General features: G+C 43.3%; 1 protein-coding gene across 1 annotated transcript in view; it reads left to right on the forward strand.

Annotated features, from left to right (window-relative positions):
• The window catches only part of SEMA5A (semaphorin 5A), a 428,940-nt gene that overhangs the window by 282,849 nt on the left and 129,578 nt on the right, over positions 1-16,513 (forward strand). Inside the window, exons 7-8 of the mRNA XM_036280207.1 lie at positions 6,176-6,274; positions 7,850-8,063. Of these exons, the coding sequence (XP_036136100.1) occupies positions 6,176-6,274; positions 7,850-8,063 (313 nt within the window). The remainder of the gene's footprint in view (positions 1-6,175; positions 6,275-7,849; positions 8,064-16,513) is intronic.

Below are 16,513 nucleotides of genomic sequence, written 5' to 3' on the forward strand. Positions count from 1 at the left end.
GAGATGGGAATGTCTTTGCTGCCATGGCTTAAACATGCCCCGTGTTAAAAGAGGGAAAAAAATGTGTTTTTATACATTCCAAAACCTTTTATAATAAAATCTGTTGTATTTAGTACTTTTTGAAATTCGCTTATAGCATTTGGCTTGGAGAACTATTTAAATGTCTTTTACACAAATATTATTTTAAACATAAATAACCAATTCTCTGGTGATCTAACAAGCATTCCTTGTCTGTTTGGGGTTATTGTGTCTGAGCCAAAGCCCTTCCCACCATGACCTTTAGGAACGCTACAAAGGAAACGCAACTAATTGTTAAGGGAATGAAAGAGCTGCTTTGTGTATATGTTGCCCTTTATAATTTTCAAAAGTTTCTTTTCATGATCTCATTTTGGTACTTTCAACACCAGGTTACTAGAATTATTTTGCTAGTTAGTGGGAGAGTTTTGATATGGATGCAGGCCACTGTTTACTGTTCCCCTGCTGTGCCCTGTGGTCCTGTTCCCAGGTTGTCAGCTTGTGCAGGCAAACAGCTAACCTCCACCTGAGTGGGCAGAGAAACACAGGACACCTTCTTGCTTGGGAATCTGGTGGCATCAGGGTTGAAACTTGACATTTTCACTTCACTTGCCAGTATTTGGAAAGCTAGGAGTCAATCAATGCTCCTGGCAAATACAGAACTGCCTTTATCCTATATAATTGCTGCAAAAATCGAGGATTCTTTAGATTAGATACTAACTGCCTGTGCAGGTTACATTCATCAAATTTCGTTCTTTTTCATATCAAGGTTCCCAAACAAGTTTCTCATGGAGTGAACTTCATTGAAAATGGTCGCATTATGTAAATATAAGTATAGTAATTACAATTTAATTTATTAACATGCTATGTATTATAGAACATAGTATAATGTTAATATACATTTGCATATATACATAGCTATATATTTATAAACATACTTATATCTCTTTAATTTATATAAATATTGATATAACAGTATATCTATATACAAGGATGGGAAAATATAGATTCTCATTTGGTCATATGGAAAAAGACATGCAGGTGCCTTGGGTGGTTTTGCTCAGTGGTTAGAGTGTCAGTCTTCAGTCAAAGGGTCATGAGTTTGATTCCCATTCAAGGGTTTGTACCTGGGTTGCTGGTTTGATCTCTAGCCCCAGTCAGGGTCATGCGGGAGGCAACCAATCAATGTGTCTCTTGCACATCGATATGTGTCTCTCTCTTTCTCCCCTTCTCTCCCATCCATTCTATCTAAAAATCAATGGAAAAATATCCTCGGGTGAGGATTTGAAAAAAAGAAAAGAAAAAGACATGCAGGTTATAATTATTACAATAGCTTTATAAATTCACAAGAATGTCAGCAGCAAAGTGCATTTAAGTACAATCTTGTAAGTGCTCAACTTTCCAGCCTTCATTATTTACACCTTCTTGTAATCTTTGAAAATCAGTGAACGAAGCTGAATGTCTGTGACCTGCTTGGTTCGGACCAACTGCCCCCTGAGGCAATTGAAGTCCAATCTCCTTTTGCCCACACTTGTATGTATATATACTTCTGTAATACCTATGCACATTTATACATATGAAATACACATATAAGTCGTATGCATTTGTACATATTTACACCTGATTGGATCATATGGTTTTTTAAGATCCGCCTGGTAATCATGACTTTGGTTGGTGTACAATGAACCTAAAAGGCACATGCAATTACTTTAAATTGCTCCTTGGATTCTCACAAAGGTAATGCATCATTAAGAGACAGACACACTGCTTTCAGTGGGAGTTTTGTGATTAACATAAAGGCTGTCAAGCTCCAAGCTCTCCTCCCTCCTCCCTAAAATTGATGGGTTTGGTGATGGGCTGGCTGTTGCTGAGGCATCTACCCTGGCCACAGTTAATCTTTCTATACAATTACAGTCTTCCTTCAAGCAGAACATAACTGTTTGAAAGGAAAATGATGAAATGTTATAAGGCAAAACCAGTTAATTCATTAAGAAGATGGTCTTAAAACATGTGTTTTCTCCTCTGGAGCCAGACCTCATGTCCTTGAGACCAAGTGAGCCTTGGCCAGTCTCATCTAAAAGCTCTCAGTGAGTCAGCAACTATGCATCTTGGCTATCAATTCAGATAAGAATGGCTTGGAAGTCAAGGACAGGCTGACCAGCCTGCAGGAGCACAGGCACACATGGGTCATTTAATGTCCAAGTGGTATTTTAAAAATGTAGATAGATGACTGTCATTTATCAACAACAGAAGCCACGTGATGGCATGCTGCTAGTGGCCTTGGAAATGAGCAGTATGACTTCTTGGAAAACCAGAATTCATTAAATTCCCTTCTACCATTTTGAAGATGGAATAAAGGGAAAAAAATCTTAAATGAGAAAAAAAAAATTCAAAGACATTTAGATAAGCAGACTTATAAGAGAAATCTATAACAATCACCTAAAGGGCTTCTATATTATGTCTCTACTTTAAAAAAGGTGATTCCATGCAGTCCTTCCAGCAAGTTCAGCAAACCCATGTGAAGGCCACTTTTGTAGCACAGACCTACAAAGAGGTTCACCAGGAGATTTTCTGTATGAGAACTTGGGTCTTTGGATAACCATCAGGAGAGACTAATTATTACAAATCCTGGCACACAGACCATTTGCTTTCATTCTTCATTTTGACTCTTTTTATTTCTAAATTTATCTTCTGCTCAAAGGATGAGTACCTTCACTTTCTCCTATTTTTATGATTTTACATTTTGTTTTGTTTGAACTTGCCCCAATCTTGCTTCCAATAAACCCCAACAAGTTATTATTTTAAATGTATTTCTTTATTTGGGATTCACATTGACTGATTCTAGAATCCGTTGGGCAGTTGATAAGTTGAACAACCGAAGAGAATGTCTAAGTGAGTAATAATAGGAAGGGTCTGAGATGAAATGAGCCAAACTTTTGGGCAAATGAGTTCAGCTCTTGACAGTTAAGAAGAAACAAAATACCACCTGCCTCTGAAGGTTTCTCTTGTAGGACACCAAGTTCCATCACACCTTACATGCTGGACTCCTCTAGAACATCACCCTCCTTAGGTCCCACTTATCGTGAGCAAGTCTTGGCTCCATAGAGGTCAGTCCTCTTCCATCCTTTTAGAAGAGGACTGCACAGACCCTCTGTCTGATTGTCCTGGTTCTTGACATTTGCCTTCTTCCTTGCTGCATACCCACTGAGCCAGAGCAGGCCATCCCGGGCACTCGGCCTCCTCACACAGCAGAGCCACCCAGGGTGATCCTGATGACCCGACCAGGCTTTTTTCTTTTTAAAAAAATAATGTGCTAGTTGAAATAATATTGTTTTCTCCTTCATTTACTTTTATCCAAAGTTAAAAAAAGAAATTACCAGCTGGATTTGCCCTGCCTCCCTGGCACAGGTCTGAGTCCTGGTTATCACATTTCCTAACCATCTTTCCCAAGTTCGTGATTGGCTTTCAGGAATGTTAAGGATCTAAAGTCCTATTTTCACTTGGTCTTTCTTTGAGGCTCTGAAGGTAAATACCACCTTACCTTGATTGTTTGCCTTCCTGTAATTGATTAGAGGCTCCCTCTTCAGCAGGTCCCTAGAATTCAGCCTCAAGATCACGTCTTTTCAATCTGAACCATTCTCTTGGAATAATTTACCCTTGACCTTGTTCATGGTTAATAGGGACTACCTCTAGCATATTTCTATCTTGAATCACTCTCTTGCTTAAAAAAAAAATAAACAACATTTTGCCTGGCTGGTGTGGCTCAGTGGTTGAGTGTCGACCCAGGCACCAAGAGTTTGCCTGTTCACTTCCCAGTAAGGGCACAGGCCCAGGTTATGGGCCCAATACCTAGTGGGGGGCATGCAGGAGGTTGCCAATCGATGTTTTCTCTCATCCTTGTTTCCTTCTCTCTTCCTCTCTCTAAAATCAACCAATAAAAATAATAATAATAAATAAAGAACATCTTGACTCATTCTTGAAAGATTCTAAAAGCAACAGCAGAAAACGAACAAAATCCCTACCTCTCTGCACTGTGTGTACTTCTCCATCTCATTCTTCATTATGGTGGCATGTTTGTGTCCGTTTTATCTGTTCGTGCATCAGGCCCTCTTGGCCCTGAGTTCTCCAAGGTGTCTTTTCCGACTCCTCTCAGACAAGCTCCAGCTTTGTGTTTTCCTCCTCCCACTGATCCTGTCTTTGCAAACCCTGCCCCTCTGCTTCCCAAGTCGAAGGCCCCACCTCCTGCGCTCTCTGTACACTCCCAGAGCTAGGAAGAGATGACGATGTGGTTCTTTGAAGTCTTGTTTCTTCTTTCTCTCTTGAACTCCCTTGCCCTCTCCCCAGTTTTATAAAAACAAAACAGAACAGAACAAAACAAGACACACCTCCCGCTCTGGTGCACCTTTCTCACTTACCCAATTTACTATCTCCTGTTTACACTCAGTTCTTAATTCTCCTGATAGTTATCTTAGATCTTTCATTCTGTGGTTTTCTTTCCCCAGTTCAAGTGTCTTCAGATAGGCACCTAATGATCATTTATTATTTTTATTGTTAGTACTAGTATTAGGAGACTTATCTGCTCTTGATATTTCAGTTTACATTTAGAAAGCAATTTCAAATAGCTTTGCTCTTTCATCCTCACAACCAGCCCACACAGCAGGCTGAGTTGTGACAAATAAACATTTCATGGAGACTAGGGTTCATCTGGTTGACGGAGAGCAATGCTGGGCTCCAGATCTCCCTGACTTGGAACAATATGTGTTTCAAATCATTGTGTCACCTTCTTGGTCCAGCTGGTTGGTCAGTGCCCACATCTTGTTGATTGGCTGGATCCTGGCTTTGCCTTTTCACACTCCCACATGGTCCAAGCATGGGATGAGGAGGGACTGACTGTGGAAGTGGTTTCCTTACCTGTCTCTGAAATGCAGTCACCCTACCTCCAGGTTAGCTTCCATATTGATTCTTCAGTAGTCTTATAATCACAAACATTGGATCACGCCAGAACTTTATGCAGTAACAACATATAATAGGTCCCTTCAAATCAGAATAAAATGCAGAGTCATCAGCCTGGCACACCTGGCCTGTGTCTGGCTGCTAGCTTGTTGTTACCTCTTCTCTACAGAGTGAAAGCACCATGATTTCTCCAGCCAGGGTACCTTGGCACAGTCTGCCCCCTTGCCTGGAATGTATTTTGCCTCCTTTGCTCAGTAAAATCCTGCAGGTGTCAAACTGTGCCTCCTTCAGGAAGCTTCAGTAAATTCTACTCTTCCTCTGAACTGATGGTAGGTGTCACCTCCTATGGGAAGCCTTCCTACACCTCTTTCCTTCCCTTCCCCTCTGGAGTTAGACATATTCTGTTCTTCTGTGGACAACTCTAAAATAATTGTTATGACCCTGTATTTTAATTTTTCTGTTAAGAACCTACTATTGTGATTTTCACCACAGTGCCTACCAAAGAGTATCTGATCAGTAAATGCTTGCTCAAAGTCCGTGCACCCCTATGACCCTGCCCCAGAATTTCTATGAGTACTTTGCAGCTACAAGAAATATACAGCTCTGGGCCATCCCTCAGCATGGGCTTTGCTCCCATGCTTCAGAAATCCTTTCTTTGTTAGTTATATTTTTACTTGTCTGTCAAAGAACAACAATGTTAATAGTCTTCCTATGTATGTAACACAGCTTGAGAACTTAATGTAAAACTTGTTCTAATTCGAACGCAGAGTTTCACATGTGACCTTCACCTTTGGAGAAACACTCACAATGTTTTTTCAAAGTCCTGGGGAAGTTTTCCAAGATACTGCTTTATGAGCAGCATTGAATGTGTTCTTTTTATTTACTTTCCTAATACATGTCAAAGGCAATTTAGTGTTCCTATTGCTATCAGATATAATTAAAATGAAACTATATTCATGAAAAGAAGACACATGCTTTGAGATTTTCATTGAACATAGTATGCTCTATTAAACAAGAATTCTGATTGTAAGATTATTTCATAATTTTATTGCTATTTTTTGCTCGATATCCAAGAGTTTTTTGTTTATTTATTTTTTAATGGTCAATTAACACTTATTAGCCAGACAGAGTGTATTTAGAGTCACCACTCCCTTTGTGCTGAGGCCTTGTTAATGTATATCTTGTGATTTTTTTTTTTTTTTTTCAGGATGAATGTCAGAACTATATCCGGGTGCTTTTGGTGGGAGGTGACCGGTTATTTACCTGTGGGACCAACGCTTTCACACCTGTGTGCACCAACCGCACGGTACGGCTTCATGTTGAGAGTTGCCAAAACTTACACAGGAAAATCTAAATCTTCTATTAAAATACAGGATTTTATTTTATTTTATTTCTGTTCTCCAACAAGTTGCTGTTTAATTAAAAAAAAACAAAACTCTTTCATCTAATTGAATAAATATTTATGTATTGATTTATTCCTAATCACAACTCTCAATTATGTAAAGAACTGGAAATAGCCATAGCTTATATAATTAAATATAAATAGGTTTTGAAACTATTTCTATCAGCTTTTTCCCCACCAGTGACTCTAAACATTAATAGTAAACATACTCTTTTTTCTTACTCAACTTTACTCTGGAGATACTGTTAAGTACTGAAGTGGCCTAAAACCACAGTCCACATGAGCAAACATGTTACAAATTGGATAAGAAGCATGGCAAAAAATTAAAGCAAGGGAACAACTGGAACTCTAGGCGAAGCACTTATCACCGATCCTCTCTCTTTCTTTCAAGCTCTTGTCACTGACACGGATTTTCAACGTCCCTGGCGTACGCCGGGAGAGCGGCAGGGTTATCAAAACACACTTGTCCTCTCCCCAAAGTGGGATGATCATTTGATCTTCCTCGGGGAATATAATGGAAAACTGGCATCAGGTTAATTTTCTGGTGGCACAACTTCTCTCAAAAGCGAAATCCATCCTCGGCTTTCAGTGTTCATTATTTTTGTGTTAACATTCAGTTATTGGAAATAAAGGGAGGAGGATGCTGATAAGAACTGTTGATCACAGATCTCTGGGTGCCACAGGCCGTTGTAAGAGTGAGCCCTCTGTCGCTGATCTCTACCCCATGCGGTGGCTGTCCTCTGGGGCCTTGTTTTATATAAGGAGAGTTGGGGGAGAAAGGCTTTGTGTAACTCAGTGAGATGACAGGTCTCCCTGCGGAGCAGGCGATGGCTCTGAGGTCCCCCATTCCCTCTGCTCTGTGGCCTCTCAGCAAAGAGCGAAGGAACAAATGGACCTGAGACCCCTCACCACCCAGAGTGCTCTTCTCGTTCAGTGATTGACAGGCTGGATTCCCACCAGATGACAGCAAGACATGGAGTTGTCTCTCAAAACTGAATAATTAAATTTTGGAAATTTTGACTACATGGTGCTCTAAATATCCACACATCCTCACCTGAGAACACAGTTTTAGGTTGTTCATAGTACACTGATTCACTTATATTGATAAAATTGTACATAGTTCTTTATTGTGGTTTATATTTCTCTGAGTATTGAAATATGTGTCATTATTCAAGTGGAAAGACCAGCTGTGGCCCAGGCATTATGAATAGGAACGTATAGGAACAATGAAGATAGGAACAATCTTCAGATTTTGTGAGGTTTCACTAGTGTGTATGAGGTTCTGGAACTCTATTGATGAGAAAGACTGATTCGTGGACTCTTTACCCACGACCACAGTGTGCAGTGTCATCAGAGGCAGAGTGTGGAAGCCCGTCTTGTCTTGTCCTGAGCCCCGTGCTTCGTTAGCAGTTCAGGCACTGCACTATTAATGGGCTTGCCCGGGAATAACCGGTTTCTGTCTCCCATCCTCACCCACAGTTGAATAACCTGACTGAGATCCATGATCAGATCAGTGGCATGGCCCGCTGTCCCTACAGTCCCCAGCACAACTCCACGGCTCTCCTGACAGCCAGTGGGGAGCTGTACGCTGCTACAGCCATGGATTTCCCGGGGCGCGATCCCGCCATCTACCGGAGTCTGGGCGTGTTACCTCCTCTCCGCACCGCCCAGTACAACTCCAAGTGGCTCAATGGTAAGTCTTACAGTCACCCCTGCTGCGTCCCTCTCGTGTGTCTGATGCTTGGTTACATGGTGCTCAAAAGCAAACTGTCACAGTTTTGGAGAAAAGCAAATTCTTCATTTTGTACATCATATGGCTCTTTGGTGATAGAAAGAGCAGGGATCTTCGCAACAGTGTAGACCATGAGAATAGGACTCATTTCATATTCATCAAACTTATGTTGGGTTTTAATACTGTTGTTTATAATTGAGAAAACGTGATGTTGTGTCAAAGGTATCTGTAGACTTGTGCATTTTTCTAAATGTCTTTATTATATATCTAAAAAGAAAAATTACTAGCATTTCATGAAGTATTCAGACACTGTGTAAAAGAACGTGTGTGGCTATTGGTAGCTCCAAATGCTTGACCGATTTAAAAAGATATATATCAAGTCATGTTACTGGGAGGTTGGGGTAGTTGTCCTTAGAGTTGCTTGTATCACTGGCTCAAAAGTTAATAAGGACCCAGTCCTGTCCCTGGTCTCTCTGCATCCACAGCCTGTCTGTCAGGTTGGTCCTCAGGCTGACTCTGCTCTGGATGCTAATTCAGTGCTGCAGCTTGTCGTCCTGTATCTCAATGTGTCAGTGTCTAGTGGAAGAAGAGTCACATTCCAACGTCTTTTTTTTTTAAATCAGAAAACTCCAGGAAACTTCCCTTCAGTCTTGGGCTAGAACTTGACACCCGCTCACTAGGACATTGGCTCTGTACCATGTCCTGAGATGTGGCAGCTGAAATTCAGCCCTCTGTATACGTGTATATTAATGTGTGACCGTGGACACACACACACACACCATGTTGTGGATAGATATCTGTACCATATGGAATCCATTCCCTCCTGTATTTGAGAGTTTGCACTAAGATGAAATCTTCAAACTGCCATTATCATAGTTTCTATTTTGAGCTTTCAAATTCTACAAAGATTTACTGGCCGTTTGCCAAGGCCAAGCTAATTATATAGAGCAGAGTTTCTCCAGCTCAGCACTATTGACACTCTGGGCCATATAATTCTTTTGGGTAGAGGAGGAGTTGTGCTGAATGTCACAGGATGGCTAGCAGCATCCCTGAGCTATACTCACGAGATGCAATACCTCCTGCCCCCAGCTGTGATGACAAAAGCTTCCAAAGATTGCTCCTGATTGAGAACTACTGCTCTAGATCTATTGCTTATGAATACATGTGTATATGGGTATGTGTACACACTGCACAAGTATTTGGTCAAATAATATAGTCAAACCAACCATCACAGTTTGCCTTTTGAAGACTCCCTTGTAGAAAAGAAAATGTTCTCACCAAGTTTCTCCAGGAAATAGAATGACTATATGCTTCCATGGGGCAACATGGATTGATTATCCAAACCAAAGAGCAACTAGATTCTCTCCATTAACATTATTTCTGTTGAACTGACCCTGTCCACTCTCTATGGAAAGTCCACTTCCATCCCTGAAGATTTTATCCGTGTAGCTCAAAGTTCTTCCTATTTTTCTGTTGATTTTTACTAGCCAAGCAAAGTTTCCAGTTAGAAATCAAAATTCTGTCACCCAAGGGCAGTGCAATTAGAGTTTGCCGAAAGCAAAGTGAAAAGTAATTAGGAGCACAGTCTCTTTCTTTTCCCTAAAGTGATACCCTTAAGAATATCCTAGAAAAATAATTCAGGTCATAGCATGAGTTATACATGCTAGGTGTTTCTTTACATGTGACTCTGATATCCAGGGCTGATCAGATGGCCATCTTCTCTAACCCTCTGGGTGGAATTCTGTCCAGCTGAGACTTGGGGCAGACAAGGGCCGCGGAGCGCTAGCCCAGTGCTCACCTCAGTCACGGCAGGGATGCCATCATCATCTGTCGATCGCGGGACGTTTTAGATTCTCAGCTCACAGCGGCCCTGCTTTTCCTCCCGGGGCAGCACTCCCCACCCCTCCCCTGGCCACACCAGGGAGGCCCCGACTCTTGGGGCAGAGCGCTGAGCCTGACTGAGGGTTCCCAGTTCGTACGTGTTCAATGTTCATTCCCTGTCCTGGGTTCTGTGGGGGCAGCTCCTTCTTTGATTGAACCCTGAGATATTGGTCCTACTCCTGGGTGGCTGGACTTGGTTCTCTGCTCCTGTGGATCCTCTATCCAGGACAGATTCTGGCCTCTGTCCCCCACTCAGTCCTCCGCTGAGACTGGGTGCAGAGCCATCCGTTCTTACTGACCTAATGGGGAACCACACGTCATGCCCATCTGCTCTTTGACCGGACGCCCCGTCTCAGTTCTTTCTGCTGTGTTCTGGAGTAATTTCCTTTCAATAGATGGTTTCTCTGTCTATTAGCCCTTCTTTTTGGACATGTCCTTACATTTCTCCCTCTCTAATGATGATCACTTTCTTTTTATAAAAATGCTCATAATCCTTTTTTCTCAAATGAGACAGGAACAAATAAACAAAAAAGCTAAGACAAACCCTTAGCTCTGCCATGTCCAGAAAGGCTCCTATTTTCCATACTGATTTTAGAGATCTATTAAGTGATGCTCCTATATTCTTCTCCTGGGTTTCCAACTGATTGTGAAGCAAGGCCCAGGAGCCAGTGAATGGAGACCTGAGAGTGGGATTTGCTCTGAGTGGAGCTTAGTGGGGAACAGGAGGCAGGCTTCATGCAGTGTGCTGGTGAGTGGTCCTTTTTCCCCCTGCTCCTGTCTGTGTTGACAGTCTCCTCAGTTCTGTTCTGAAATTCTGCTCTAGCCCCTCTCTGACCTAAGGGTGATCCTTCAACACTGTTCTCAGATCATGCCAGTCCCAGCTTTAATACCCCTTTAATGGCTCCTCTATTCTGGGAAACGAAACTGCCTGTTCCCTCCCGTGGCCCTCGCAGACCCTGCATGCTTGCTTTGGGCCCTTATCTCCCCTGTTCCCTGTCTCCCATTTCCCCTTCATCTGCATTTCTTCCCCTACCTATGTTAGGGACTGTGATAAGTCTGGGTTTAATGCATGGTGTCAGCTCACTGATTGAGATTGGCAGCTTTGGCAGCAGAGACCCCTGAGGATGAATTAACACTCAGCCTTGGAGATGCTGATTTGTGTTCCAGTTCTCAGTTTCCTTATCTGCAAATGGAGATAACTACCCACCTGACCTGGTGTTGTGAGAACAAAATGAGACAATGAAGAGATGATGAATATTAGTGCCTTGCACACAGCAAGTACTCAGTAAATGATGGTAATTACTGTGCACTCCCCATAGTGCCGTAGGATAGCTGATAAATGTTTGTTCACTGAATGAATGGTGAACAATTTGGGCTGTGTTCCTGAATGACTGACACCTGTCAGCTTCCTCTTTCCTGACGCTGACAAGGCTCCTCACTGCTCTACAGCTGTGCCACCTGCTGTCCCTCTGTGGTTGGCCCCTCCCGACCCTCCTGTCCTGCTGTTGCCTCATTCAGGTCCCCTGGGCACAGTCAGGACCTGCCCCTCGCTGCCCAATCCATGCAGGAGTCAGGGCCACTGGGAGGCTTGACTCAGCTAACAGCTGCTGACAAATGATGATAAATAGAAGCTGTGTCTTTGCTGTGGACATTTTCTAGTTTTCCAACATTTTTTGTGTTTATGAAAGAGAACTGTCTCTGCAGGAGAGGTCTAGAGGATGGCCCCTCCTAACCACGGTCAGCAGAATGTGTGTTTGGACTCACTGCCTGTGATTAAATTGTGTGCAGGACAACTTGCTGATACACAGCAGCAACCCTTTCCACAATTCTATTACTTATGCACAGGGCGGACTCACGGACTCGCTAGCACAGCAGTCACCACTGTTCCGTGTGTGCCGGTGCCAGCCGGAGCCAGGCACCTGCAGGCCCCCCTGGCAGCCAGCCACCAAACCCTCCCCTTCCGTAAGCACCACCTTCAGGGGCATTTTGGACAGTGCTGGTGTTTGTTTCCCAGAGTTCTCAGAATGAAGTACCACAAACTGGGTGACTGAAAATAGCATAAATTACTGTCTGCGTCCTGGAAGCCAGAAGTACAAAATCAAGGTGTCATCAGAGCCGTGCTGTCTGTGAAAACTTCAGGTGGGTCCTTCCTGCCTCTTCCCTCTCTCATGGCCCCAGGTGTTCCTTGGCCCATGGCCTCATCACTCCAGCCTCTGCTTCTGTCTTCACACAGCCTGTGTCTACGTCCTCACGTGGCCATCTTCATGTAAGAACAGCCCTTTCGAATTAGGGGCCCACCTTCCTCCAGCTTGACCCCCTTCTAAGTAATTATGTCTGTAATTACCCCATTTCCACATTTACAGGTCCTGGGGGTTTGGACGTCAACATATATTTTCTCAGGGGATATAATTCAACCCATCACCGTGCCCTAATCTTGAAATGCTCAAGTGTTGCAGCCAGCATAAATACCTGGCCTAGTTCCAGCAACCTTCGCTGAGCATGCTGCATCCCTTGGATTCAGTACCCGTTCCAGGTCCGATTTCCTACTGCAGCCCTATGGCTGTGCACCACTGAGTATGACCCGGGTGGCGGGAAGTGCCATCAGCTGTCAGTAAAGTGCCATCAGCTGTGTGGAGAGAGAGGACAGGGCTGGCTATGGATGCCTCTGTCAGGTTTACCTGCTTCTCTTTCCCGGCCAGAGCCATCTGCTCCGCCTGTCTTTTCATCCCTGACTCCAGCCATGGTCCCGTGTGCAGCCCTGGTGCTCCAGAGAGCAAGCGCACACTCTCTCACCCGTTCCTGTGCCCGTGGCAATGTGCTGTCCTCTCTTCCTTTGATTGTGCCTTCTGCCTCGTGTGGGCTCGTCTTTCCTTCCACTCAGCTCTCGGTTTCCTCCAGACTCAGTGGGGTCTTTCATCTGCTCTCGGCATGTGCACGACTGTGCTCACTCCACTGTCCTGGAGCTCTTGGTCATTCTCCTGATCAGAACCTCCCCGAGCCCTCATTTCCTCTGCAGAGAACATCACAGCCCTGAGGCCTCCCATCACCTCCTGTCCTCACTGTGGACCCCCGGCTCCCTCTGCTCCAGCCTCTCAAATGTTGCACATGCCTCTGGCTCGTTCCTCCTCTCTAGGGACCAGCAAACTTTTTTCTAGAGAGGGCTGGAGAGGAAATGGCTGAGACTTTATAGTTTATGTGGTCTCCTCTGCAGCTTCTTAATTCTGTCATCATAGCAGGAAAGCCGCCGTCACCAGTGCACACATGAGTCGTGGCTCTGCTCACAGATCTTTGTGTGTAGCCAGTGGGTAGGATTTGGACCATGCACTGTAGTCAGTCAGCCCTGTTCTTTCTGGAAAACTCTTTCCCCCAATAATCCACCTGGCCAGCTGCTTTGACTCCTTTCCGTCTTGCTAAATACACTTCTCAATGGAACTTCACCTAGTTTGAAAACACTTCCTCTCCCATCAAGCACTCTTGATGCCCCTTACCATGTTCAGGGTTGATCCTTAGCTCCTATGCTCTTTATTACACTGTCTCTTTTTTAAAAAAAAATGTTTTGCTTTTTATTGATTTTAGAGAGAGAGGAAGGGAGAAGGAGAGAGAGATAGAGACACCAATGAGAGAACATCGATTGGCTGCCACCTGCATGCCCCCCTCCCCAGTATTGGACCCACAATCTGGGCATGTGTCTTGACCAGAAATCGAACCAGTGACCTCCTGGTGCATGGGTCGACGCTCAACCACTGAGCCACACTGGCTGGACTACACTGTCTCTTTATCCCCATTAGAATGCAAGTTCCCTGGTGGCCAGACCCTTCTGCTTTGCCCACTGATGTATCCCACGTGCTTTTAACACTGAGCATCCAATACATATTTTTGGATACAGGAGTTAACAGGTGAATAGTTTACTTTGTTCTCCTCATGAGCTTGTGAATCCTGAGGACAGGGATTATGTGTGAGCTATTTCTGTGGGCTCTGCATCTCACTCAGTGACCGAAACACACTTGAGGCTTTGTTAACATTTGTTGAATGGGTAGGAGATGACCACACCTCACAAGAAAGTGAAATATGAATGATGGTGTTAATAAGGGGAATATGTTATATTACTTCTAACCCAGATTGAGTCAGGTCGAAACATTTGAAATATCTTCCTTTTGCCATCTCAGTTATCAAAGGCAATGTGAGCAATTCGATAACATTCTAGAGGTTTGAAATGTTGAGTTTATGTGCTTGGTAATGAATATAAGTTTTAAAATTAAATTTGTCTCCTGTGCAAAAATAACTCAAAGTAAATGAATGTATTTAGAGAAATACCGTAACAGCTTTAATGCATTAATATACTAATTATTAATAACCTTCATTAGATGATTATTATAAGGGAAGATAATAAATGTTTAATGGACAATGCTTAAAATAGATAAGCTGTAAAACTTGCCTTTAAGAAATTGGCAGTCAAACTGGGGAAACAATAAACCGTAAAAAGGGGAAAATTATATTTCCAAATTAATAGTGTGTAAATTGAGTCTGTGGGTTCTGAGGGAACTGAATGTTTGCACATGGAATAAAACCTCAGTGGAAACTTAGAAAAACTAATTCATAAATCAGCCTCAATAACTCAGCGTGGACATCTGCATAGGTGTAATCTGAGTAACACTCCGCAACCTGCTTGTTTTCCTATTGGAAATGTTTGCTTGTCTGCTACACTGTCCTGATGCACTCCACAGCTTCCCCCATTCCCTGAGGTTCCAGCCATGACCTCCTGTGGAGGCAAAGGCACTTGAAGCCCACAAGGGTTCTCATTTTAATAGTGCCATTTTTTATGAGCTATTATGTTTTTAGTTAAGGAAACTCTTTCTGTAACCCTCTCAAATTCTGTTGGTGTGAAATGCTTTCATGATCTTACCCACTCATTAAATAGTCTTTAAAATACAATGATTAGCCTACTAATGATTAAAGATAATTCACTCGGAGAGAGCAAATCCCCTCTGTGCTTAACTCCAGGAGAAATTGTTTCTGCTTCTCATGAAGACTTGGGCTGTGGAGCTGGGTGCTTCTCCCTGGGAGCAGACGCCACCCTTCGGCGGTCCAGGGATGGCCAGGCCGGGCTGACTTTGTTGGGCTCTGTCCTGGGGACAGTGGGAGCTCTTTTGGCAGAGTCTACACAGAGCCTTCCCTGAATTGTCTTGAGACACTCGCTGGACAGATGACATTTGTTCAGGCAGGAAATTCATCAGTGAAAGCAGAGTTCACAGAACAAGTGAAAACACAGACAAGTGAGGCTTGGGAATCGACTATGTTTGTGTAGGAAATCTGAAGTATTTATCGAGGAGGCTTGATAAAACCAGAACAAAATTAAGACCGCATAGTCAGCAGCCAAGTTTTATACTTTACCAAACCAGCATCTGGGGAGATGCTTTATTAATATTGTATTTTAATTTTTCTTTTCTTTATTAATTTTTATAGAGAGAGAAAGGGAGAGGGAGATAGAGATAGAAACATTGATGAGAGAGAACATTGACTGGCCGCTTCCTGCATGCCCCCCACTAGGCATTGGGCCCACAACCTGGGCATGTGCCCTGACCGGGAATTAAACTGACGGCTTCTTGGTGCATAGGTTGATGCTTAACCACAGGCTGGGCTGGGGAGATGCTTTCAAAAGGGTGTCATTGTAAATGGTGGGATATTTTCAGTTTTGCAGCTGAAGGCTAAAGTCTGACACCTAACTCATGGAGGTAAACTTGCTGAGTGATAAGACTTGGACTTACAGCATGTGAGCACAGTCCTGTGACATGTGACCCTGCATGATGAACTGTTCTTTTCTAACTCTCAGGCTTTGTCCAACCCATCAGAGGGCATGGCAGGTTGTCTATCTTGTCTAGGATGGATGTATTTGAAAATTGTGTTGTAAGCCAAATTTGATTTTCTTCATAGGGTCAGACAAGATTTTAAATAAATACCCTTCCTGCATACCATCTGCCTGTTTGTGCACCTTTTGGCATCTTTGTTACCTCTGGTTATTACTCCAGGTGCAAGGGAGAGTTGCTTGGCTATTTATAACTTGCCAGGTGCATGGGAGACTCCATGTACATGTTACCTGAAATCCCTCACACAGCCTTCCACAGGAGATGGCATCATCCTTATGTTGCAGATGAGCAAGCTGGGGATAGAGGCATTCACCAACTGAACCAGGGCTATACAACTGATGAGTACCTGAGCTTGGTTTGAAAACAGGTCCTATTCTGGAGCTTAATTTTCTTTCCTTCTGTGTGCTCCTGGTATCCCCTTTGTTTAGTCAACATCCTAGGAAACATCAACCTCCTAATCTGCCTCCATCTCTCTCTCCTTGTGTCTGTGTTTTTACGCCCAAGCTGTGATGGAAAAGGAATATAGGAACTTTGGAAATGGTTGAGTGTTTTCATATATAAGCTTAATAAGAGGAAGTGGAAGAAACTGGGACTATTAAACCCAAAACAAAAGAGCCCGTGGGCTAATTTAATACAGTACTTTATGGGCACAGAAGTTTGGAAGCG

Source organism: Molossus molossus, unplaced genomic scaffold (assembly GCF_014108415.1).
Source record: "Molossus molossus isolate mMolMol1 unplaced genomic scaffold, mMolMol1.p scaffold_m16_p_3, whole genome shotgun sequence".
In the NCBI taxonomy this organism is placed as follows: Eukaryota; Metazoa; Chordata; class Mammalia; order Chiroptera; family Molossidae; genus Molossus; species Molossus molossus.